This window comes from Juglans regia, chromosome 13, assembly GCF_001411555.2.
Source record: "Juglans regia cultivar Chandler chromosome 13, Walnut 2.0, whole genome shotgun sequence".
Lineage (NCBI taxonomy): Eukaryota > Viridiplantae > Streptophyta > Magnoliopsida > Fagales > Juglandaceae > Juglans > Juglans regia.
This window is the reverse complement of record NC_049913.1, coordinates 29747131-29773656: the sequence shown is the minus strand read 5'-3', so window position 1 is coordinate 29773656 and position 26526 is coordinate 29747131. Positions and strand designations below refer to the sequence as shown.

General features: G+C 38.5%; 1 protein-coding gene across 2 annotated transcripts; it reads left to right on the top strand.

The window, feature by feature from the left end:
• The first annotated feature begins 617 nt into the window (after positions 1-617).
• On the top strand, positions 618-26485 carry LOC108994065 (protein ESMERALDA 1). Of its 2 annotated transcripts, XM_018969149.2 has the most exons (10): positions 618-1250; positions 2168-2237; positions 5105-5172; positions 5268-5356; positions 14900-15097; positions 19136-19340; positions 19457-19624; positions 24818-24985; positions 25076-25266; positions 25884-26485. In XM_018969149.2, exons 1-10 carry the CDS (start codon positions 882-884, stop codon positions 26029-26031), a joined length of 1674 nt encoding a protein of 557 aa, XP_018824694.1. In that variant the 5' UTR covers positions 618-881; the 3' UTR covers positions 26032-26485. The 2 variants fall into 2 exon arrangements, with proteins under 2 accessions (XP_018824694.1, XP_018824695.1); XM_018969150.2 differs by lacking the exon at positions 25884-26485 and having other exon boundaries at positions 768-1250; positions 25067-25148.
• Positions 26486-26526: the final 41 nt, after the last annotated feature.

The following is a 26526-nucleotide window of genomic DNA, read 5'->3' as shown; positions in this document are numbered from 1 at the left end:
ATTCATAGGCTTGTTTAGAGTCTTTTTGGGACTTGGGTTCCTTGAAATTTTTTCTCAAAGGTCTTGTTTTTGTCCTGACGGTTTTCCTCCATCATAAACAAAGGTTTTATTAATAAATTTAGGAGGACATCACTATTGGACAGGTGATTGCCCACTCTTTTTTTTTTTTTTTTTTTAAAAAAAGCATTCTTAAACTTAATCATAATGTGAGGGATCTCCTTAAATTATATTAATTCTTAAACTTATTATTTATAAATATTTTTAACTAAATATTTCTATAATTCTTAATACTGAGATTTACCATAAAAGGAATTTTGTACTGAGTGGCCAATCAGATAAAAACAATTAGTATCAAAAGGCTGATGATATGATCCGATTATCCTAATGAAAATTTTTTATTCGAAACCCTTCATTTCTTATATAAAAATAAAAAATAAAAACAATTAATTAATATTGATGGAATTCAAATAACTATAATTCTTAAAACATAAAAAAAGATTTGGGGTTAAACCTCGAAATTCACCACGAATTGACAATGAGACGCGAAATTCAATGAAACAGAATGCAATTACAAAATCTGGACAAAACCGTCTGCAAATGCAATATGCAAAGGAGAAGTCATTTCTCAACACATTTCCTGCCCAAAAAGGAAAATACTTTCCTTCCTTCCAAACACCATCCGTCTTCATCAATCTTCATAGCACGTGCACCCCCAACTCTCTCTCTTTTCAAACCATACAAACGTTCCCTTGTCTCTTTGTGTCTCTACCATTTGTTCTCTCTCTAAACATACAGAAGGTCAGAGGAAGAGAGAGAGAGAGAGAGAGAGAGGTAGAGCAAGCAAGCCAGATCATATGACGACGTCGTAGAGAGAGAAAAGGATGCACGCATACAACAGGCTACCGAGCAGTGGTCACAACACACCGTCCCCGCCCGCGTCGCCGCTCAGGTCACCCCGGTACCGCCGGTCGAAGGCGGGGAGGTTCGGGCCGGCCCAGCTTCAGCCTGGTCGCACACTGCCACAGCGCCTCGCCTGGCTGCTCCTCTCCGTCCTCCTCCGCCGCCAGGGCATCTTCCTATTTGCCCCTCTCATTTATATCTCGGGTATGCTCCTCTATATGGGTTCTGTCTCCTTTGACGTCGTTCCCGTTATCTCCCATCGCCCCGCGCCCGGCTCCGTCTACCGGAGCCCCCAGCTTTATTCTAAGCTCCGACCCGATATGGACTCCGACAACTCATCCGCCGATGCGGTACGTTTTCAATGCTACTTCTGTTATTTAATCTGAATTGTGATGCGTTTTTCGGGTTTTTGGATGTGGGTACCATTTCATATGTGAAACCGTTTAGTGATTTATGGGGAGCTAGATGTGGGTCGGGTTTGTATATTGGTTTTGTGGGTGAGTTCTGGTGAATCATTGGGATTTGTGAAGTGGGCCGGTTAGATTTCCTGGTTTTCCGTTGGTATACGGCATTACACTTTGTTTGTTTAATCGCATTGCTTAGAATTGTACAGCTTCCGATCAGTTATTACATGTACGGTTGTAATTGTATCGTATGGAATTCGATCGTCTCTAGTACTGAGGATAGAAGAGGAAGGGAAATCCATCAAGGTTTTTGGCTCGCAATTTATTGAATCATTTATTAGCTTTGAGTTCATTTATTTCATATAAATCGAGACACCTATGCCTTATTTTATTGCTGCACTTCAAACTGTTAGGGCTGGGATTGCTGTGTTAGAGTATGAATCTGAACCGGGGAAATCTGAAGGATAATATTCCGGTGTAATCTTGTAATTGATGTCCAGTCATGTATCCATTTTTTTCCAGCTAGCGAGATATACCTTGAGTATATAGCTATTTCTGGAGAGAAAACATCCACAGCATTCCTTTTATCAGCTTTAGGTTATGGTTATATTTGATTCCAAGATCATTTGGATAAGCATACAATTAATCGTTTACTGAGGGGTTTTCATCCATATGTTGACCTATTCCAAGATCCATTGCTGGAATAATGGCTTCCAAAACCTGATGGTGATTCCTGGTCAACATCAGCCTCTCTTTCCCATGTTGTTATTAGATATTGTTCAGTCTATAGATTCTTTTCACAATTTCAGAATACATTGCTCGTGTGTTACTTAATGCTGACATAAGCCATCACATCTCATTAGATATCAACTATATGGAAACACGCTTATAAAGGTGGCGGGTGGAGACCATGTACTAACAAGTCTTTAGGAGGTATGGAACATGTATTTTACTCTGGAGAGTTCATGATTATCTTTCCTTGCTCAATTTATATGCATACAGGCTTTCATTTTTTACTTGATTGATAAAAAGCAGTATGCTTCCTTTTTTTTTTTTTTATCAGTAAATAAGAATTTTATTAAAAAGCAGTATACTTCTATAGCCGTTCTATATTATATTTAAAGCTGACCAGTTCTGGTTGTTAGTGCTGCCTTTGGTGATATGTTCAACTTTCCATCTCTTCAAACTTTTTTACTAACCAATCTCTTCAATTTTAGAAATATCAATGCACTTTCTTGTTCTCATATTGCTTTTATTCACTATTTTCATGTGATCTTTTTGAAGTAAATATTACAAGCCTGATATAAAAAGAAATTTCAAGCATCCATTGTCTATCAGAAATTCAGAATGCAACTGTTTGTGGATGCAAGAATTTTTCTTTTGCTTATATGATTGCTACCCACCATCACACTGTATGAATATTGTCTCCATACACCAGCCCATCTTGGTGCAAACTTTTGCTATTGCACTGCTCTCATTAGCACTATTGGCAGCATAACCCACTGTCATTTGCTATCATTATTGCTTCTGCTATTGCGGCCGTTTTGACTTCCATCTTGGACAGACCTTCATTTTACTTATTTTTAGTTGTATCAGTAAACAGACCATTACTTATAAAAAAAAAAAAAATCAGTAAACGGACCCTCATATTATTATTAGAACCGAAAACACTTTCGGATGTGGATTTTTTTTTTTTAAAAGTTTATTGAAAAATGCAAAAGCAGAAGCAAACTACACAGGATGTATGCAAGAGGAACACTGATTAGAAAAAGTGAAAGATATAAGTTAATCATGACGAGTCATCACATTCAAACCTATAGCGGCTACCCCGAGAAGTAGAGTAGTGAAGAACAAAAACTCAAGCTTTTCCACTGTCTGCTAGCGGTCTTCAAAATTTCTATGGTTCATTTCCCTCCAAATGCACCACATTACACAGATAGGAGCAATCTTCAACATTGCTGCAGTTTGTGTGCTGCCATATAACTCTCTACAGTTTGCAAAGAGTTTTGCTAACCTTCCTAGCTTGACTGAACCCATCCCAACTTTATCAAGAAAGTCATTCTATAAGGCTCTTGCCACCTCATAGTGGGAATGAGGTGGTCTACAAATTCCATGCTATTTCTGCACATACAGCAGGATTCAGCCACTATGATATGGCACTTCCTTAGGTTATCCATGGTGAGGGTCTTTTGTAAGGAGGTTGTCCAAGCGAAAAAAAATAGTATTAGAGGCAACCTAGCTCACCAAATACTCTTCCAAGGGAAAGAGTTTCTATCATGAGGTATAACGATTTGATAGAAAGAACAAACTGTGAACTTCTTTTTCTTGGACGGGTTCTAATGTGTTCTACCTACACCTCCTAGTGATAATCTCATAGAGCACAAGAACTGATAAAAAAAAAAAAAAAAAAAATCTTTTAGAGCACAAGAAGTTGGAAAATTTTGTGTAGGTATCTACCTTAAGATCACGGGCTGCTCTAAAGAAACTGACATTCATGGATCCTAGAATATATTTAGGTGTTCTTTTATATACTTCCTCTGTACACGGACTTCGCCTATTTCATATAAAAAAAAGAAAAAGAAACTGACATTCCATTAGGTGGCACCGCTAGAGAATTCCAATAGGTCTGCCACTAAAGCTTCATGCACTCATGCAATACTATATATCTCTAAGAAATCTTCCTTGAGGGCCTTGTCTCCACACCATAAGTCGTGCCAAAAATCTAATCATATAGCAATCATCAACCTCAAGTCTAGTCTGACTGGAAAAACCTTCCCATCCCCTTCTGATATTTTTTCACAATCCCGCACTCTGACTCATGTACCTTATTCAAACACCACTTTATCCAGTCACAACCAAGTTTGGAATCCACCACGTATTTTCACAAGGCCTCTCACTCATGTTGGTAATGCCAAAGCCACTTTCCTAAGGCATGATTAAACAAAAAGGGAATTTCAAGTTTCCAAACCTCTATCAGAAAGTGTAGAGCACACCTTAGCCCAATTTACTATAGCTGAACTCGTTACCTAGCCCACCCCATAAAAAACATCTTGTAGTTTCTCTATTTGATTGGTCACACTAGTAGGGGAAGGGAACATGGATAGGAAGTGTGTAGGCAAATTGGAGAGAATACTCGTGATCAAGGTTATTCTGCCACCTTTAGACAAATACATCCCTTTCCAACTAGTCAATCTGCATTCAATCTCTTCAATCACGCCATCCCCAATAGACATGGCCTTAAATGAGGCTAAGACTGAGATGTATCATAGGCAAAGAAGATACCATGCACCCCACTATGCTAGCTAGACTTTTCACATTAGAGACATTTCCTACAAGAATCAGCTCTAACTTGGCCAAATTCTCTTTCAACTCAGAGGCTGCTTCCAAGCATAAAAAACTAGAAAAGGGTCCTCAAAGAGTAGATGTAGCCCTGATTCACCCTGTTAAATGTCAGAGTATCATTGGCAAACAATGGGTGAGAAATGTTAAGTACTCCAATATTACATCCCCACAGAAAAGCCAGAAAGAAAACCTCCATCAACAGTAGCTGTTATCACTCTATGAAAATAAAAAAAGTAATAGAGACGGCAGATCATCTTGTCTTGATCATACCAACTTCCCTGGATATATTTATACAAATCCTGTATTCTTTATTTCTATCCCCGCCTATTCAATATTTACAATATGCTTACATGTATCATGTATGTTTGCATAAAAGTATATATGCATGAGTAAAGCAGTCCTATAAGCTGGATACAATTTTCAAATCTGATCTGTGGTTGTTGTGTACATTATTATAGGTTTACCTGATACAAATGGTTACATTTATGTTGAGGCGAATGGTGGCCTGAATCAGCAAAGGACGTCGGTTAGTTTTACTCCATTTTTGCTTCTTTATATAAGAACTGCTTATTTGACAATCATTCTGACTCATTTCTCTACATGGTTGTTGATTCTTTGTAGATATGCAATGCAGTTGCTGTGGCGGGATACCTTAATGCAACCCTTGTAATCCCCAATTTTCATTTTCATAGCATTTGGAGAGATCCTAGGTTTGTCAATTATGTTTCTTTGATGTTTGCTTGTGTACTGGGTGCCTGATATGCAGTTGTAGTAATTAAGTATAATTTCTCATATATAAATCTAAATTTTGAATGGAATTGGATTAAAAATTGAATATGCAACCACTATATCATTCTTTACTAGGTACTTTGATGAATTGGGTTCCAGTAAGCAGTCAAATGGTCCGAGTATGTTTGGAATCAGTTACTATGTAGTATATGTTGTATAGATTTTCAGGTTTGGTCAATACTTTAAGAATGCACTCGAACAACAGTATCATGATGGACATAGTTATTGATTACCTTATTACTGAATATAAACTGCCAAGCACATTTATAAAGGCATATTTATAAGGTATTCTACTCATGTAACTTATGTCTCAGAAATTATTTTGGACTCTGAAATTCAATTCATGGGCTGAAAAATCTGATAATAGAATTGATATATTTTACTTTAATGTTTAACGCCTTAATTTGGTCCATCTAAAATGCAATGTGCTAGTTCCCCCTCCCCCCCTCCCCCCCCCCCAAAAAAAAAGGGAAGAAAACTGAAGACGATTCATCTGCTGCATGTGTATAGTGGTTTCTTTATTGCATTGGAAGTTATTTCTTCAGTTTTTGTTAATATTACTTAAAACTCTCGTCCTTTGATTCACTTATCTATGGGCACTATTTTTTTTTTATAAGTAAAAAGAGATTTTATTAATGCAAGTAGTTAGGCATAACCCAAGTACACAGAAAGTATACAAAGGGAAACATCTAAATACAAGCTATGAACTAGGAACTAGCAAAGTCTAATGTTGTGTTCGGGTAGACTACTATTCAATATTTTATCATTGCTTTTCATCTACTTTTTACTACCATTGATTACTATTTAATATTTTATCATTACTTTTCACCACTTTTTCACTACTATTCATAGATCATCTAAGATCACCTCACTACCCAAACGCAGCATAAAAAAGAAGCATTTAAAATATCCCTATTCAGAACAAGAGTTTTCGCCCAAAAGCAAAGAGTTCGAAAGAAAAACTCTCTAAATTCTCCCAATGAACGTTCTATGTCATCAAAACAGCATACATTCCTTTCTAGCCATAAGGACCACATTAAGCATAGAGGAATCATATCCCAAATTATCCATTGTCAAGATCTTCCCAAGTGACACCAACTAGCAGAAAAAAGCAACTTTAGTCGGAGCCTTGGATCTCCAAATACACTTCCAAGGGAATTAGTTGACACAATGGCATGTCAGCATTTTATAATAAGAACAAACAAAAAAAATTGAATTTCCAGCATGTTGCCACAACATTCTATCATCTCCTCTCTGCACCATTTTTATGTCATACAATCTATTGAAAAAGACAATAACAATCGGCACTTCCCAATCATGAACATCTCTAATAAATCTCACATTCCATTGGGGAATATTATTGGAAAATGATACAGAATCAGCTACAGTGGTGTCTTTATCCCTTGCCATTCTAAAACGGGAAGGAAAAGCATTCTTGAGTGCCAAATCCCCACACCAAAGATCATGCCAAAAACGAATCCTATCTCCTCCTCCAACCTTAAACAAAACGTGGTTAGCAAATTCCCCGCACCCATTCTGTATGTACTTCCACAAGCTCACACAATACACACTTCTAATTTCGTTAGAACACCAACTCCCCCAAGCCCTCCCCCATGTTTAGCATCAATAATATTTTTCCATAATACGTCCCTGTCTAATTGATATCTCCAAAGCCACTTACCAAGACGAGCTTTATTAAAAAGCCTCAAATTACGGATACCCAAACCCCCACAAGTAATTGATGAACAGACCTTATCCCAACTTTCAAGATGGAGTTTCCTGTCATCCCCCAGACCACCCCACAAAAAATTATGGAAGATTATTTCAATTTTACTAGCCACCCTAACAAGCAAACGAAAAAGAGAAAGAAAATATGTTGGAAGATTGGACAACGTACTTTTAATCAAAGTAATTCTTCACCCTTTGGATAAATAGATCATTTTCCACCTAGCCAACCTTCTTTCTATTTTCTCAATCACACCATCCCAAATCGATAAAGATTTATAAGGGGCACCCAAGGGAAGACCTACATACTTCATGGGAAGAGATGAGATCTTACAGCCCAAAATGTTTGCCAAGTCCCTAGTATTCGAGACAAGACCCACTGGAACAATTTCTGACTTAGATAAGTTGACTCTAAGCCCAGAAACAACTTCAAAGCATAATAAAAGAGCTCTCAACGATCAAAGGTGGTCATGATTAGGGTTGCTGAAAATAAGAGAATCATCATCGAACAGAAGATGTGAGACCTTGATACTACCACAAGAGACTCCTCCCACCAGAAAACTTGACATGAAATTCCCTTCCACAGCTGCATCAATCATACTACTCAAAGCATCCATAAAAATAACAAAGAGAAAAGGAGACAAGTGATCCCTTTGTCTCAAGCCTTGAGAACTAGTGATAAATCCAGCTGGAGATCCATTCACCAAGATCGAAAATCTGATTAGAGATACAATGTTTGATCCAGGCACGCCATTTCTCTCCAAAGCCATGTCTCCGAAGTAAATATAAAAGAAATTCCCAGTTGACATGATCAAAAGCCTTTTCTATGTCCAGCTTAACAAAAATGCCTAGAACTCCCTCTATATGTCTGCTTTCCAAACATTCATTAGCAACTAAAACTGAATCAAGAATTTTTCTCCCCCTAATGAATGCATTCGGATTTTTTGAAATGATCTTTTCCATCACCACACTCATACGATTGGCAAGACCGTTCGAAATGATCTATAGACCCCATTGACCAAACTTATAGGACAAAAATCCTTCATCTCCACTACCCCCACTTTTTTGGGAAGAAGGGCAATAAATGTGGCATCAAGACTTTTCTCAAATTTCATGTACATATGAAACTCGATAAAAACCTTCATAATATCCTCTATCACAATATCCCAACAGTTTTGGAAGAAAGCCATAGAAAAACCATATGGACCCAGGGCTTTATCACGCACCATCCCTCTAACCATATCAAGAATCTCCTCTTCCTCAAAAGGTCTCTCCAACCAGTTCACAAAGTGCTGGTCAACATGCCCAAAAACCAGCCCATCAAGTTTGGGTCTCCAAGAGAAATCCTTTCGGAAAAGCTTCTCATAAAAAGTAACAATGTGATCCTTAGGCCCCGTTTGGATATTGAGTTGAGTTGAGATGAGTTGAGTTCTTTATGAATAGTAATGAGTTGAGATGGTGGAGTAAATTTTGTGGGGTCCATCTAAGATGAGTTTAGATGTATTTATAAGAAGTTGAAAATGGTTGTGGGTCTCACATGTAAAGAGGTGTTAAGCTGAAAAAGGTTGTGGGTTCCATGTGTAAAGAGGTTTTGAATTGAGATGAGTTTAGTAATTTGAGAGTTGAGTGTTTGAATGTTAGACTCAGCTAATGGAGCCTTAATATCCAAAGGATTTGAAATAATAGTATCCCCAGTTCGAAGTTGTTCAATGGCGTTAATTCTGTGATGAGAGTTCGCAATACGATGAAAAAACTTAGTACAATTATCCTTCCTTCAGCTAGAGAACCCGAGATTTTTGCCTCCATGAGATCTCCAATAAAAAAAATATTCTCTAGTTCAGCAACCACCTCACATTTTCTCACTCTATCCTCCTCCGAAATTCCACCCATCACCTTCCTATCCTCCAACGATTGCAGTTGTTCAAAAAGAGTCTTCCTCTGTTTATCCAAATTCCCAAATACTTCAGTATTCCAAATCTTTATATAATTTTTTAAGGCTTTAAGTTTTCTGGCTAGAACAAAACTTGGGGAACCAAAAACTGATATGATGACCACCAAGCCCTCACCCTATTCACAAAACCCTCTTCCTTCAACCACATATTTTCAAATTTAAAATATCTATGCCCTCCATTAATACCCCCACAATCCAAAAGAATAGGAAAGTGATCAAAACATAGTCTTGGAAGCTGTTTCTGACGTAAATCAGGAAAATGGACATCCCAAGAAGAGCAAACCAAAAATCTGTCCAGCCTCGACCATGACCTCCCATTAGAACATGTGAAATCCCCTCCACTCATAGGAAGATCAACAAGATTCAGTTAAATAATAAGATCTGAAAAATCAGACATCACTGAAGAGAGAGAAGATTCACCCGAGCACTCATTAGGGAAACAAATAGTGTTGAAGTCCCCTCCAAAGCACCAAGGAAGATCCTGACAACCATATAGTCCAGCCATCTCATCCTACAAAAGACTTCTACTGCTATCTATATTTGGGCCATAAATACTCGTGAAAGCCCACTCAAAACCATCCTCCACGTTTTTAAAATGACATGCCACCGTAAAGTCCCCCACTAGATCTTCAACCAATTCCACTACCCTCCTATCCCACATAACAACAATGCCTCCTGAGGCCCCTTTAGAGACCAAAGCAGACCAACCCACATAGGGACATCTCCATAAATTATAAATAAGATTTTGATCAACAAACTTCAACTTAGTTTCCTGTAAACATATTACATCCACCTTCCATTTTTAAATTAAATTCTTCACCCGGAGGCGCCTATGGGAATTATTCAACACCTGAACATTCCATGAAATGTTTTTTAGATTCATAAGAGACTAGAGACAGCCCTTGCCTTGCTTTTGCCTCTAAGCACACTCCAATCCCGAGCATCATAGTTGATTGAGCAAGATAATCTCTTCAATTCCCTTTCTTTTTTAGAGGCGGATTTAGCCAAAGATGGCTGACCAGCTTCCATGCCTATGAGGAGAGCTTTGAACTACTCTTCGAATACTTCACAAGAAAGCCCCACACATTCCGTAATTTCATCAAACCTTCTACACACCCAATCAGAAGAAATATTGGCCCATTCAAGCCCCGGATGAATAGAGCATAAAGGATAAGGATCTGCATCAAATTCATCTGAACCATCTGACCTACTAAGAGAAAAAATAGAATCTTCCCCGCTAACCATCTCCAAATCAGAGGCAGCTGAACGAGTACAGAGAACCCTTGAGATAAAATTCCCAAGAGATCGACTAATATTGTCCATCCTTTCCACACTACAGTCCCCTTCTTCAACATCATCGCCTCCACCTCCTTAATAGAATGGGAGGAGGAAGGAGAATCCGATCTCTCTATCAAGTTATTTTTTTTTTTTTTGATAAGTAATAATATTATATATATATATATCAATAGGAGTACCTAAGTACACTAGATGTATACAAGAAGACACCTAACCCATACAAGAGAGTCCCTAATGATCCAAAAGCCCATCAAAACCTACCAAAATACATTAATACCCAAAATACAACATTGTCCTCCCTGACCCTAGCCCCTAGATTCTTTAAAAACCTCTACCTGAAAGCCCTCCCTTTAGCCTTTCCTCGACTTGAACTAGCTCCCTTAGCATCTTAGTTGATTGCCCATGAAAGATTCTTTAACTCCCTGATTTTCTTAAACTTAGATTTGGTTTCAAGCGTGTGGCTCGCCTGAATTGCAGTGAGTGGTATTTTAAATTGGTCTTCATATTTTCCATGTTCTCCATATGAAAATCCTAGGGTTTGTAGAAACCCATTATCTTTATTTAGAATCCAATATGATGTTGAACTTGCTATATCGTTAATCGGAGGAAGAGAAACCAGGGGAACGACATTATCCCCAGCCACAGTACCCGACTGCACCCTCGACTCTAAACCTTCCCCCACACGAGGCACCAACGACAATTCTAAACCTTCCTCGACATGAGGCACCAATGACAAATCAAGAATTTCCTTCCCGCCAAATGGTTGCTCGATAGCTATATGGTTGTTGTCCCCTCCATTTGTTACCAATACAGGTTCCTCCCCTCCATCAACATAGCTTGTATTTGCTCCACCCCTCGACAATCCTTGCTCGTTTGCCGTGCCTGCTTCCTCAAGAGGGGAAGCACTATCTTCTGTTACCCCATTTGCATCTTCTGTAAAAGGCTCAACTGTTTCTTCCAAAGTACTCGAGACCTTGGGAGGACCCCCGTCTTCAACTAAAAAAGAACACCCATCTTCAATTGGTGCCTGAGACCCTACAGCTCCCTCAGAAGGCATAGTGACACTGGCATGAACAAAGATGCTAGTGGCTAACGACCCTATTGTTGACACACCCTTTGCCTGCCCACTAACTGTCATACTTGCCGGCACACTTGTACCCACGACTAGGTCCAGCCCCTTATCCACTTCAATCATCAGATCTCTTACATATTTCATAACTCCCTTCAATTGAGATTTGACATCCCACAAGACCCCCTCCTGCTCTCCCAATGTCACCTGACTTCTTTTGTCCCCTACAAGTGCCTTGCCCTTTCTTTCTGCCGCTGAGCTGATCTCGGTCGGACTACCCGCTAGTGACCTCAACATCGTAGCGTACGAAGCACCTTTGACTGAGTAAGGCCTTCCCACTGTTTTTCCATCAACAAATTCCCCACTTTGAGAGTAGTGGCTTTGGATTCAGTGACACTTAGAATGGACTGCAAAAAAACTTTCCATCCAATGCCATTTGCGCCCTCCGGAATCACTAACAAATCTTTCCTCCTTCCATTTCGGAATTTTGAGAGCTGCAAAAAACTGCCCCTTGCGTTAACATGATGTTGAATGCTAAAAACTCCATTACCCATCCTTAGCTCTCTGAAGAAACCTTCATGACAGTTAAGTTCTAAACAATCTTCAATCCCCTTAGCCACCCACGAAGCTATGGTCCCCCTTAGACACATCAATTTAGCTATCCTTTTGCTACGTTCAGAAATAGTTAGTTCAGAAATACGAAAACTATTTCTTCCCTCTTTTGTAAAAACGAAAGTTTGTTATTCCACTTTCAACCACCTTTCTCCTTCCAACTGAGAGGAATCCAGATCGTGCTTCATCGTCATTGTCAAATCCCACTACTCCCTACTGCTCCCGCTTCATCCTCAAGGTAAAAACACAGATCTGTGCCCACTTGCGGGTGAATAACTGGTGAGACCGTACGGTGGGTGTGGCTACACTGTGAACAAACAAACGACTAGAACTTAAAAACTTGCAAAAAATCCGGTCACCGGAGAGAGAACCAACGCCGGACGGCTCTCAACAAGCTCGCCGGGGACCGTTGACCTCGTCTGAGACAATGGTGAGAAGCCTCTTGCCGGCTGGATGGGTGGCGGCTTGTCTGGGAAATATAGGGATAATCTTGAAAAACATCCTGTCGCCGAATGGAGGACCGATGCCGGATGGTCCTCGCAAAGATGCCGGGGTCTGTCGACTCTGTCTGTGACAGTAGTGATATGCCACTCGTCGGCTAGGGTGGAGGAGGGGTGGCGGCGTGTCTGGGCTTTTAGGGTTTTTGCTTTCTCTGCAGGGTTCTCTAAAGGATTTCTATCAAGTTATTTGAGCAAGAAATGTTGTCTTGAGCCTCAAGAGAGGCTTTTTGATTATTTTTCGAGAAAGATCCCGGTTGTTGGAGGAGTGACTGTCACTGAGATACCCTTAGAGTTGTCGTCTGAGATAGTTGGTCCTTTCTGTGGCGGTTCCTTCAAATTATTCGAATAGATTTTGTTATCCTGATCCTCGAAAGAGGCTTTCTGAGTACTATCATGCAAGATCGAGTTCGCCGGAGAAGATACCGTAAGAGAGTTTGTCGGAGACTGTCGGTCCTTTCTGTGGCGGTGGCCGAGTCCTTGGGTCGACCGTAGCCTTTGGCCGAGATCGACGATGAAGGGAGGCCTTGGTTTTTGCCTGCCAAATCGTAGGCCTGAGAGGAGCCCTACGATCAACCACAGAAACAGGCCGAGTAGAAAAGCCCATCTGCTGAGATCCATTTTTATTACAACTACTAGCGCACCCAGCACAGCCTATTCGAGCCAAGCCCATGATAAGCTCCAAGCCTGTGTCAATTATTTTGAGCAAATTACTAGAAAAGTCCTTCACTTTCATCAATTCAGCCCGTATATCCCAGAGTGACCCTTCAACTACTCTGACGGTCTGCAACACTTCGGGAGACCAACCGTCACCTCCCTCCTTACTGTTGCCTTGCTGGAGCTTACCAGACTTACTGCCCATATTATTCATGTCCACCCTCAAAGGACCTTTTGATCCAACTACACCATCACAATCATCTTGATTTAGATGAGAACTATTATTTACCGGCTTCTGCAAAGCTTAAAAGAAATGTCCTTCCCGGTGAAAGGAATCAGCCTCGTTGACTGGCTTCTTCAGTACCTCCATAAATGATCCCTTCGGACCCAACATTGCTTTAGCACAAGGAGATGAAGAAGCCCCCCTTGAGAAACTACTCTGTTTTTCCCTCTCGAAACAGAGGACATGGAAGCTACCTCTTTCAACATTGCAGCAAAACGCCTCTAGCCCTCACCCTTCAAACCTTCTTGAATGGCGATAAAACCACGCCTCACCTCTTTCCCACTCTCAGACAATGTCAAAAAGCGGCCATAATTGTAATGGCGACAGTGGGCAAGCAACACTTGATTTCCATTACGTCTAAACTTGTAAAAATCTGATGGACCCACCAACGCACCACAAGCAATCACCACAGTGGCCAACCAATCCACCGCATAAACATCCACAGTGATGAACTTAACAACCTTACGACTTTTCTCCGTGATCTGCCACCACTTATCATTCTCACAATGGAAATAAAAAATCTTAGAGTCAATGAAAAACTTTCTGTTAAATCCCATCGCATTACCCAAACAGACAAACAGACTGCATGAGAGGATGGCAAGGGTATCTTGATTAGAATTCAATACCATTTATGCATATTAATGCCATGTGAGTTGTTTCATTGGTGATAATGTAATCCCTATGTTGGATATTATTTTAAGTTGGTGGCTTTAATTGTACATGGGTAATGATGGTATAATGATAAGAATTAAGTATCAGTATATTATAGCTATTTTGTGCAATCCTTCATTTTTTTTTTGGTTTTGATAAGGAGTTATTTTGTGCAATGTAAACTGCTTTACGAGTCTAGCAGCTCTTTATAGTTAAATATATAGTGAGATGTGGATTTTGCAGTTCCTTTTCTGTGCTTTTGCTTGCCCATTTTGACAAATGTTATAGCGTGACTCTTAACTATTGTTACATACCCTATGAATCTACAGATGGATTTGTCCTTGGTAATCCAATGGATTAATGAATTCGAAGAGTTGAAAAACTTCTGAACTTTTTATTTTTTCGTTTCATATCTAAAGGGCTGGTGAAGATCATTTTTTGGGTTTTTGAACAGTTTGTGGATGAGAGTAGTCATTAAATTTTTGGTTTTGAACAGTTTGTGACGATTGTGCTCACTATATATTGTTAAGTCATCCATTCAATATCACAGTTTTTTTATACCATCTTGTGTACTTGGGCTATGCCTATTCATATCAATTTATTCGTTTACTTACAAAAAAAAAATATCATGGTTTGTTCACCAGGACATCTATGGTTCCATTTTACATTTTGTTTTAATATTCAAATGTAACCTATCTTATACTTTAGCTTTTCCCTGAACAGCAAATTCAGAGACATTTATGATGAAGATTATTTCATCAGTAACCTGGAAAATGATGTACGAGTGGTTAACAAGATTCCGGCATACATAATGGAACGGTTTGACCAGAACATGAGCAATGTTTACAACTTCAGAATAAAAGCTTGGTCGCCCATTCAGTATTATAGAGATGCAGTGCTCCCAAGGTTACTTGAAGAAAAGTGAGTTAAAATATTGAAATTTCTTTCTACTCGCCTTTTTTTTTTAATTATTGCCAAAAGGTTGTTTAAACAATGGAACTTTATTGTTTCCTATATTAGTATTAAAAGAATATGATTTTCTGAGTTGTATATGTATGCTGTTGGTGTACGTAACACCCCCTTCCCATAGGGATGCCACCTCATAACATTAAATAGCACTAGATAAAGAGATCCATAAATTATAATGCTTAGAACTTGCTTAAATTCTTATTAAAAACACATTATCAAATGTAGCAAACTCAATTAAGCTAAAACTAACAAAATATCCTTATTATTATCATTGTAATTAAAGCCTTACAACTAATGCCGGGATAACCAATCCAACCATGCCAAACACAATCAGGTTGATGGGAAGAATTTTCCCTTGAGCTTCTTTTAGATAATCCCCAAGTACAGAATTGCAAATAAAATGCTCTCCCACTGGTGTAGCAATAGACAAAGCACATTAAGGTCTTCCACTCAAACATGCTTGAGTAATTGCTACACACTGCCCAGTTACTTTTGATTATACTGATCAGCACTCACCTGAAGATTCTCTTCTATGATAACCGCGCTATCGTTGAATTAAGCAAAGTTCCTTATCTTGAGTGCGATGATGCTGTCGAAAATCCTCTGATTCAGTCCCCCTCATACTTCTGTGTCTTCAGAGACTCATAGAATCAGGTATGTGGAAAAGCGTGAAAGCTCAATAAACTTTGGGGCATATTACTGCATAGTTATTTGCCCCTGCTTCAAATCAGCAAACCTTTGTGCTTTGGCCTCTCTAGCAGCCTAGGGGAAGAAGTGGTAAAAGAAAGCCTGCTTGAACCTTGCCCAAGTAATTGGTAGTTCTCCACCCACCTCCTATTGACAGCTCTCTTGTGGAAGTCCACCACACACTAGCCACATCAGCGAGATTGAGGCGCTAAACTTCACCTTTTGCTCATCTATGCAATTGAGCACCTTGAGTATTTTCTCCATCTACCCAATCCATTTCTCGACACCCATAACATCAGACTTTCCATCAAAGGTTGGGGGATATCCCCGTAGCATTCCTAGCACCCATGACTTGACTGTTGGCAATGGCCTCAAAGAAGCGTGTAGTCGAGACAGCAAGGGCTTCTAAGTTCTCTAGTGAGAGTCTGAGGATTCCTTGTGATATACCTGACTCTAGGTTGTGGGTGCCATCTCTGAACTGTGTTTTAGCGAAACAAACATTTAAAAATAAAGCATATGAGTCTATACGAACTCTAAAGCATGCCAGGGCACACCCTTGTCCTAAAAAGTCTTTCTCCCCGCTTAATATGAGTCTAAATATTCTCTTAAACTCGAGTTTTGGTATCAAACTTGTAGCACCTCCTTCGATTAGGGTTTGGTCATAACATCAGATAGCACCAAGTATAAGGGATCACTAATTACAATCCAATAAAAAAAAAGGATCAATAATTAAAATACCTCAAACATAACTGAAAACTCCCCGTTTGGATAATGAAAGTGTTTCATCTCATCTCATTATTACAACTTTCCCAAATTCCCACACAAAATATAATAAATAATTCAACTTTTTCAAATCCCAAAACAATAATAATATTAAAAAATAATATTCTAACAATATTTTATTCAACTTTCAACTTTCAACTTTCATCTAAAACCATCTCATCTCATTTCACTATCCAAACCGCACCTACTAAAAACATGTTATATGATTTAGCAAAATCAATTTAGATGAAACTATCAAAATATCCGTAATAACATCATAATCAAATCCTGACAACTATTTGTCAAACACTTATTATAGCTTGACTAAGTCATGGTCTCCAAAACTAGTTTTGGCCTGCCATCTAATCCTCATCATCAGTACCTGGGAAATTTAAAACATAAAAGCAAAATAAGTCAAATTCTCAGTAAGTAAACACATCATACATTAAGTAAGATTAGAACAACTTTATTTTCAATTAACATATAAGTATTTTATAAGCTTTCCCACCTATAAATATATATATATATAAGTATTTTATAAGATCATTTATTATATCACAAACCTTTTGCTTTAATCTCGGGTGGCCAACACACATTTACACCGTGTATAAGTGCTGGTGATCACAAAGGGCAGAGTTTTGTTCTGATGGCCAAAGGTGGAACTGCCTCTATGATATGGACATCTCTCGATAAACTAGGTTCACTTGGATGAACCATTCCAGCAGACCATACAAGATTGTGGCTCACACCCCTATCGTTCCAGTGCCACTGCACATCAATCATTAGGCCAAGAAAATATTTCAAAACCTTCCCATGCATTCATAGTTGCTTCCTTTTCTTTTCTTTTGATGTGCTTTCTTTGTTTTCATCTGGTTTTCACAAGGTATCATAAGTATTCATAATGTTTTCGTTGGATTTCACATGGAGGAAGCATGCATATAAAATCATTTACATTCAAAATTTTTTTACATAGTATTGCATGCATAAAGAGGGTTACCAAAGGAAGGCTATAACATCTTAATACATGGAACAATTTTAAGAACATCACATTCACATTTTAAAGAAAGGCTGGTTATGATCATATCTACTTATCTTGCTTTCTTGCTTGCTAAATGTCAACACTAATTTGCAACAGAAGAAAAATATTCGTAAGCATTACTAGCAAACCCCTTTTTACTTGTGCGAAGGTTTGAATTCCTTTTTATAGATGTTTTTTTGTTTTTTTAACTTTAGTTGACCATTGTATTCTTGAAGGAAATAACTCACTTGGGCATTGATGTTTACATCATATTCAGTGGGTTGGCTTGCTTCCAATTTAGTAAGTATTTGACTTGTTATATGCATCCTAATGTGTTAAACCTGACACGACTCATAACCAACCATTATTTTTTTTTTTATTGGTAAACAAAATTTTATTGATCATAAGATATTAGGAATAGGCAAAAGCTTTAGTTGCCTTGGTTGAATATGAATTTGCTTTATTGATCAAAAGAATAGGCAAAATCTCTAAAAATAAGCTTAATGGGGCTTGGCATTCATGCATGTAAATCTTCTAGGAGTCTCCCTTTTTCCCTAATTGCAGCTAAGGTAATATTTCCATCTATAGGGACTTGGCAGAATTGCACAGCAGTCCCAATTAGGCAGGTTTTTATCCTATATGAATGTCTTAATGAATCCAATATGGAAGGTTTTCTCTCAAATCAACGCTTACAGGAAGCCAGCACTAAAATAATCAAGCAGCAAATATTCAAACAAAACATACAATTCAGATATGCCAATTTACGGTTCAAACTACTTGGATACGAGACTGTGTTAGGTGGTGATTACCAAATTTAGTACGTGAACTACTGAGTTTTCTATATTTAGGGAAGATTTTTTTTTTTTTTTATAAGTAAGTCGTACTTAATCCCCCACTAAGGAGTCTACTGGGGAAGAGCTAATATTGCTATATTCATCCAATCAAGATGACATTCACAACATGCGGCAGAGGCTTCAACTTTCTAGTGCTTGGAGCTGTATGATTGTAGTCAATCCAAATAATAGCTACATAAATAGGTTCTGGTTCTGTTTAGTTTTAATTTTGTAAACACTAACTATATCAATATAATCGTTTACTTATAAAAATAAATAAATAATAATAATAATAATAATAATTTGTCAACTCTAACCTGAATACTACCTTATCAGTGGTAAGTAACAATTGATTGATGAATACCGAATGTTGGAGATCCGTTACTTATCATTTGCGTGTTTAAAGAGATCTGCTACTTGTTACTGCAGTGGTCATTTCATCGTGAATCAATGTATGATATAACACATGACAGTGAAGTGTTCTATGAATTGGATCTATTTTTTGGTTTGAAATTCTTCTTTGATATCTCAAGTTTGGTGTTGATACATGGAAAAGTCAATGTCATTGCATGTCACTAGCACATACTCATGTATTGCAGGCAATGGTGTATCCTTTTTAATTCATGAATGCAGGATGAAATTAGTATTGCATAAAAATGAAGTGTCGACTTTTTCTTTTGAATAAAACAGGGTTATAAGGATTTCTCCTTTTGCAAATCGATTGTCATTCGATGCTCCTCCAGCTGTTCAACGGCTTAGATGCATGGCAAACTATGAAGCTTTAAGGTTTTCAAGTCCTATATTAACATTAGGAGAAAGCTTGGTTGCAAGAATGAAGGAACGCAGTGCAAATAATGGTGGCAAATACATTTCTGTGCATCTTCGTTTTGAGGAGGTCAGATTCAATTAAATAGAAATGTGGTGGCTTGAAATGTTTTGTTATGACAATTGGTGTTGAGATTATCATTGAATTTTTACTGTGAGTTCTATTATTAATTCTCACATGTGCAGGATATGGTTGCTTTCTCTTGCTGTGTCTTCGATGGTGGAGAGGAGGAAAGCGCAAACATGAGGGCAGCAAGGGAAAGAGGTTGGAAAGGGAAATTTACAAAACCTGGTCGAGTTATACGTCCTGGAGCAATCAGGATCAATGGAAAATGTCCACTTACTCCTTTAGAGGTAATATCATTTGTTATAGTTCCATTGCATGTAATTGTGCATAAACTTGGACTTCTTTATTATTGGCGTGGGGTGTCTGGGACAAAGTTCCGACTAATCCCGGGGGTACACAGTTCCGACTAATCCCGGGGGTACACAAGCCCTCAATTGAAGGGAAATTCCCTCAGTCCAATGGCCCCAAGAATGTGAGTGTGTAGTTTTGAACCTTCGACGTCCAGTTTATATGGCTCGCCCTTGGACAACTATGCCACCCATTGGGGTTATAAACTTGGACTTCTATTCTCATTTCCTAGCTGTAGGATGCTAATCCTAATATTTTGTTATCAATGCCTTGTGCTTGCTGCCAGTCTGAAAATAAAGTTATATTTGATTGTTTAATTTATGATCATTTGCCTACTTCAGGGTTTTATTTATCTGTTTAATTTATGATTGTTTGCCTATATCAGGTCCAAACTTTATTGTATCAATTTTGTTTATATAGAGAAGAGGGCGGTACCATAATTTTATTAATGAGCTCTCAGTTATGGTAGAGGAATATCTTTTGTAACAAAGAGTTTGGGGATTTAAAAATCACAAAACCAAACTCTTAAAAAACTGGGGTGGAAAAAATCCCCAAGACTTGACACTTCTATTATTCCAGAAACAGCTCATTTTAGGAAGAGAAAAAGAAAACATCCAAGAAGAAGAAAACAACCATTTATTAAAAAACTACCCTCTGAACATTAAACGACTATATCACTGAACTATACAACTAAAAGCAAAAAAATATACATTCTTCAAAACCTTTTTTATACTTCAGGCGAGGACATCTTGCTTTTCCTGAAGTAATGGATCCTTTAACTCACCAAGGCTATTACAATCATTATACTCTGCTGCATTACTGACTGCACCAGACTTGGCCTAACAATCTGTGATTGAGTTCACCTCTCAAAAAACATAGAGGAACTTAACACATAAGCCCATTTTGGCCTCAAGAATTTCATCCCAAACATTCAATAGATCCCAGTGCACCTTACCACCACCATTTAGCCAATCAATTATCAATTGAATATCTAATTCTACTTTCACAAAAGGGTGATTTAATCCAAGACGGGTATGACCCATCCAGGATCGCTTTTGAGTGCAGCCCTAGTATTAAATCCCCCCATCCATAAAAGAGGGAAAAGCGGCCATAAAATCTCCATTCAAGTTTTGGATGATGCCACCACCACCACTAGGCCCCAAATCGCCAAGTGAACTCCCATCAACATTTAGCTTCACATAACCAAATGAATGCTCGACGTTTTGAAACAATGGGCTTTGGTTTTTTGCATGTTGTAGATGATACACCCAATTGTCTCCATAAAACAGATCTATGATCCCTAATTATTTGGAGTGAAGGTATTTGGGAGATCACATCTTCTAGCAAAACCTTGATTTTCCTTAATAATCTATTCTTACTCCATGATTGATTCTCCATTCTGGCTGCACATCTTCTCAACCAAAGACGTCAAGAAATTAGTGATGATAAAAGAACAATCACAAGACTAAATTTGAACCTGTTGATGCTTTGTAAAACAAAAAATTAGCTCTTTGTAGCCAAGACTGATTTTCAATGCTTCCGATACCCAACAAATCAGCAAAGTGGCTCAACATCTGCTTTGCAAGTGGACTAAAACTAAGAACGTGATCCATTGATTTGAGAGCAGGAATATCACAACAGTCACACACACTTTGATGCTAGAGGAATAAACAGCTGCTGAATGTTAACATCAAATGGTAAATTTTGACCGGAAACATTTCCACAAGAAAACTGAAATTTTCTTGGGATTATACTTATTCCAGACCAAGTATGCCAACTTACCACATTACCCCGAGCCTTAATACATGCCCAGGCAGAGTTAGTAGATAATAAACCAACCTTGTCAGCTCTCCATATTGATATATCTCAACCACTTCTCAGAGGAACAGGCATGAAATTGAGGTGGCTAGCTAAGTCATTTGTCTGCAAATTCTATATTCTAGCCATATCCCAGGTTTTGACATAAGCAAGCATTAGCTTTTCCTCTTGCACCCCCTTCAACCTTTTCTCGCAGAACACCATGCCCAGACTAATCTTCATACCATAAATTAGTCATTCCATCTCTGATTACCTAAACACTTCCTCTTACCACTTCCTGTAAAAGTGACAATAGATCCCCAAAGATTTGAATCTTGCCAAGAAGATCCTACCGGTCAAAAAGATATTGAGCTCTAAAAAAGTTTTCCCACAAAGAATTCTCATGAAGAAATTTCGATATGAAGTTCATATGCAGTGCCTTCTTCACTTCATGATGACTTCCAAGCCCCAAAACTCCATCTTCCACAGGTTTTCTAGCTTTCCCCGAAGTTATCCACTTCTTCTTGACTTTTCCAGCCCTATCCTGCCAGAAAAAAATCAGAAAAAGTCTCTGAATGTCGTTTACCAACGTATTTTCATGACTTCCGCCAACGTACCTTATCTAACTTACCAACGTATTTTCTATCATTGTTCCCTATACCTGCAAGTGTGGCGTGTCGAATTGAGAAACTCCAACGAGATTTCTTGTGGAGTGGAGTGGGAAAGGAGTTCAAGTATCACCTAGTCAAGTGGGAGACGATTTGCCTCCCCATTTCTAATGGTGGATTGGGCATTAGAAATATGAGGATCTTCAACCGGGTGTTACTTGGCAAATGATTGCGGAGATATCAAAAGGAACCAGAAGCCCTATGGAAGTTGGTGATTGAGAGCAAATATGGAGGCTTATGGGGGGTTGGTGCACTAATGAAGTAAGAGGGGCGCATGGAGTGAGATTGTGGAAACACATTAGAAGAGGATGAGAGGTCTTGAATCAACGCACTAGACTTTAGTTGGGGGAGGGTTCCAGGATTAAATTCTGGAGAGATATTTTGTGTGGTAATAGTACTTTATAAGAGGTATTTCCATCACTTTTTCATTTTGCAAGTGATAAAGATGTATTAGTGGCGGAAGTCATGGAGATGTTAGGGGGGCAAATCCATTGAAACATCATTTTTAGTAGGGCGGCACAAGATTGGGAAATGAGCAGCTTTGCAGATTTTTACAGCCTTTTATACTCCATAAAACCGAGCAATCAGCAGGAAGATGTATTGTGGTGGATACCTGCTGGTAAAGGGGTATTCTCGTTTCACTCCTTTTATAAGGCTCTCACACAAGGTCCCAAAATTCAGTTCCCATGGAGGCGGCTTTGGAGACATAAGGCGCCCCCCCAAAGCAGCTTTTTTTGTGTGGACAGCCTCATTGGAGAAGATTCTCACAGCCAACAACCTGAGGAAACGAAGGGTAATCTTTGTCGATTGGTGTTGTATGTGTAGGGAAGGGGACGAGTCTGTAAATCATCTTTTACTACACTGTCAGACAGCTAGGGTATTATGGAATGAGGTGTTCAGTAGATTAAACTTGGCTTGGGTTATGCCGGAGACTGTGGTGGCAGTGCTGGCCAGCTGGACAAATTTAGGAGGCATACAACAGATTAAAGCTGTTTGGAAGATGATCCCTATATGCATTATGTGGTGTTTGTGGCAGGAGCGCAATGATTGGACGTTTGAAGACAAGGAGAGATCGGTGGAAGAGCTTAAAGATTTATTTTTTATAACACTATGTACATGGGCCATTGCTGTTGATTTCAATGGCATGGACTTACATGATTTTCTTGTCTATAAAGCGCCTACCTACCCTAGGGGCCGCCTTTTTTATTCTCTTTTAGAATTCTGTACGTTGCTTTGCCTATTCTTTGATCAATATAATTTGTTTACTTATCAAAAAAAAAAAAAAAACCCTCTGAATGTCCATTAAAACTTTTGTAGGAACATTCAGCACAGAAAGTAATTGTAAAGGCATGCTAGACAACACATGCTTAATAAGCATTAGTTTCCCTCCATTTGAAAGCAACCTAGCTTTCCAGCTAACCAATTTTCCTTTAATCCTCATCAACAAAGGGTCCTGCATTTCAGATTTTAGCCTTCCATAATGAATTTGCACTCCTAAATAGGTTTGAGGAAAAAAGGACTCCTGAAATTCAGTTTCATGAAAAACAATCATTTTCCTTGCTGCAGAAGCTCTAGAAGGAAAAAGGACTGCACACTTAGATTTATGCATTAATTGGCCCGACATCCTTTCATATTCCTTCAATACATCACATGGCTTTCAAGGAAATCTTAAACCCGTTCACAAAGATAACTGGGTCATCTGCGTACATAAGAGATGAGCAACTCCAGAGCATCCTCAGGAACCAACAAATCTCACCATTCTGCAGTTATAGAAAGCTTCATTTGACATTCAACTCAGCACTTCCTCAGCAAGAGTTGATAAATTTATTACATTGATTGCCCAAATCTGGATAAATTCATCTGTCTGATCATTCTGTTATTGCATAGAAACTAGTTAGGTAAAATGGAGGTTGTCAATGAGTGTAAAATGTTTTTTTTTTTATTAGAAATGAGTACATAGAAGGTTGCAAGCTGGGTGGTTCAGCATGATTATATTGAAATTGAGTTTGAGCTTGACTGAGTTATACGGCATGATATCATTTTCTTAAGGTTGAAGCATTTTTAAAGAGGTCTTTTGTTTTTTGTTTTATATTATTGTATTGCACATTGTGCTTTCACCTTTATTTTTTGCAAATTGATCATTCCATCAAAATATTGACTAGCGTTCTGCCAGGTGGCATTAAATCCACATCAGACACCTCTTACAATAGATGTACATTATTGCCACATCAACATCTCCTAAAAAAATAAAATACAAAAAGAAAAGAAAAATTAAAATTTTGAAGAAAAAAGAGTGATGCCCTTTCCTTTTCTGTACGCCCCAGTAGGGACCAGCCCACAAGGGAGATCCCTTCCCCCCATGGAATCCACCCCTCACGGAGTGAATTGCATCAAATGTAAATTAATAAAGTTGAAAACCAAAGAAGATTATATGACCATAACGGCTGGATAGATTGATTGAAAATAGCGAAGGTTGTCTCACTAACTGATTGGATTTGCTCATCCATATTGTTATATTTGTGGAGTTCCTTGTGCTACGGATGCTAAGCACATAAGATACTTTGTTCAATGCTATGATGAGCTTTTCTTTCAAATGGTTTCTTATTACATTTAGGTTGTATAAATGTTTGTATCTAGTTCACCTCATGTTTTGTTCTGTTTCATTAGGTAGGCTTGATGCTTAGGGGAATGGGCTTTGATAGAAGCACTTACATCTACTTGGCATCTGGAAAGATATACAATGCTGAAAAAAATATGGCCCCGCTATTAGAGATGTTCCCAAATTTGCAAACTAAAGAGATGCTGGCATCAAATGAGGAACTCGCTGCATTTAAGGTATGAACAATTTGTGGTTGCTTTTGTGTTTCCTTCCATCTCTGTGGCCGACTTTAATGTCATTGTTTTGACTCGAGCTAGTTCTTCTAGAATTATTCTTCCAGGATGGCTGCTATAGACTACACTGTTTGTCTCCATAGTGAGGTTTTTGTGACAACTCAAGGTGGAAACTTCCCCCATTTTCTGATGGGCCACCGGCGATACTTGTATGGTGGACACTCGAAGACAATCAGGCCCGACAAGAGAAAGTTAGCATTACTCTTTGATAATCCAAATATTGGGTATGTACTATTTCTCCATGCTAATCATTTCAGCACATTTCATATAGAATGAAATGGCTTAAAAGAAGCAATATTTGTTATAAATTCACTCCAAAGATAGAGCTTCCATATTTAGGTTTTTAGCTGAAATGTGTAGACAAGAACCAAAATGAACAGAATCATCGTAGTTTAGGATATATTTTGGGCAAGTCAGAGGCCTTCAAATTTCTACAGTTATTCAGGACATGCATGCTTCTTTAGACAGCAAAGCTGATTTTTTAATTTTTCATCTCAATAGATCCACATAACATTATTGTAAGTATCTTAAATTCAGTAGGACTGCTGATCTCCAAGGTACTAAAGTTTGAGTGACTTTTTCCTTTTTCTTTCCTTTCTTCCCCTTAAAGTAAGATTGTGGCCAAGGTTGGAGATCAGACATACTTGATTGCTGTAAATTCATTTTGTATGGCTTTTTCGTCTATGTTAGCAGTTTCAACTTGCTTTGTGTAGTTCTGTTCAGTTTGGCGTTGTCACTGATGTAAGGGCTTTGCCCAATTTTGTATTGGTTTCTTTCACTGAATAAAACTCTTCAAAAAAGAGAGTATCTGATTGAATATCTTTCTTTGTTTTGTTCCCAGATGGAAAAGTTTCAAGCGCCAGATGTTGAACATGCGGTCTCATAGCGATTCCAAGGGATATGAACTCAAAAGGCCAAATGACTCGATATATACCTTTCCATGCCCAGATTGCATGTGCCGTACAAACAAATCAGAAGCCACTGCCTGATCTGATTGGATAGAGAGCTATGTTGCGTGTTGTGTACCTGACTTTCTGAGCACATCTTGCTGCTGATCCCCTTATTCCGTGTTGTAATTCTTTCATTTTTTCCCCTTTCCTCATGGCGAGAGGGCATACTCTTCAATTTTGGGAGATTCGAACATTTTGCTGGAGGTTACATTGACCTGATTACTTCCGGGGATTGGCTTGTGCGGGGACTCGCATCTTTTTGTATATGATGCCAGAGGAGAGAACATATAACGGACATTCTTCCCATCGCAGGAGCTTCCCCGGCATAAACACTGAGCATTGTTTTATATCTTTTTCACATCTTAAGTTGCAGCTGCTGTATCTAACAAAAAGCTGTGAAGCGACACATCACATTCCTACACACCCTGGCTTTGTCATGTTTGTACATTATTTGATCTGCATTTGTAAACCTTTAGACACAGGTTGAAGTTTCTGTTGTACATTTGTTAGGAATCAGAATACTGATTCTTTTCT

Bases quoted from the DNA above. Each gene is read 5' to 3' on its own strand.
- LOC108994065 (XM_018969149.2), top strand. From the start codon at position 882: ATGCACGCATACAACAGGCTACCGAGCAGTGGTCACAACACACCGTCC. The intron at 1,251-2,167 runs GTACGTTTTCAA...ACATCTCATTAG, and splicing joins ACAACTCATCCGCCGATGCG to ATATCAACTATATGGAAACA. The intron at 19,341-19,456 runs GTCAGATTCAAT...TCACATGTGCAG, and splicing joins TGCATCTTCGTTTTGAGGAG to GATATGGTTGCTTTCTCTTG.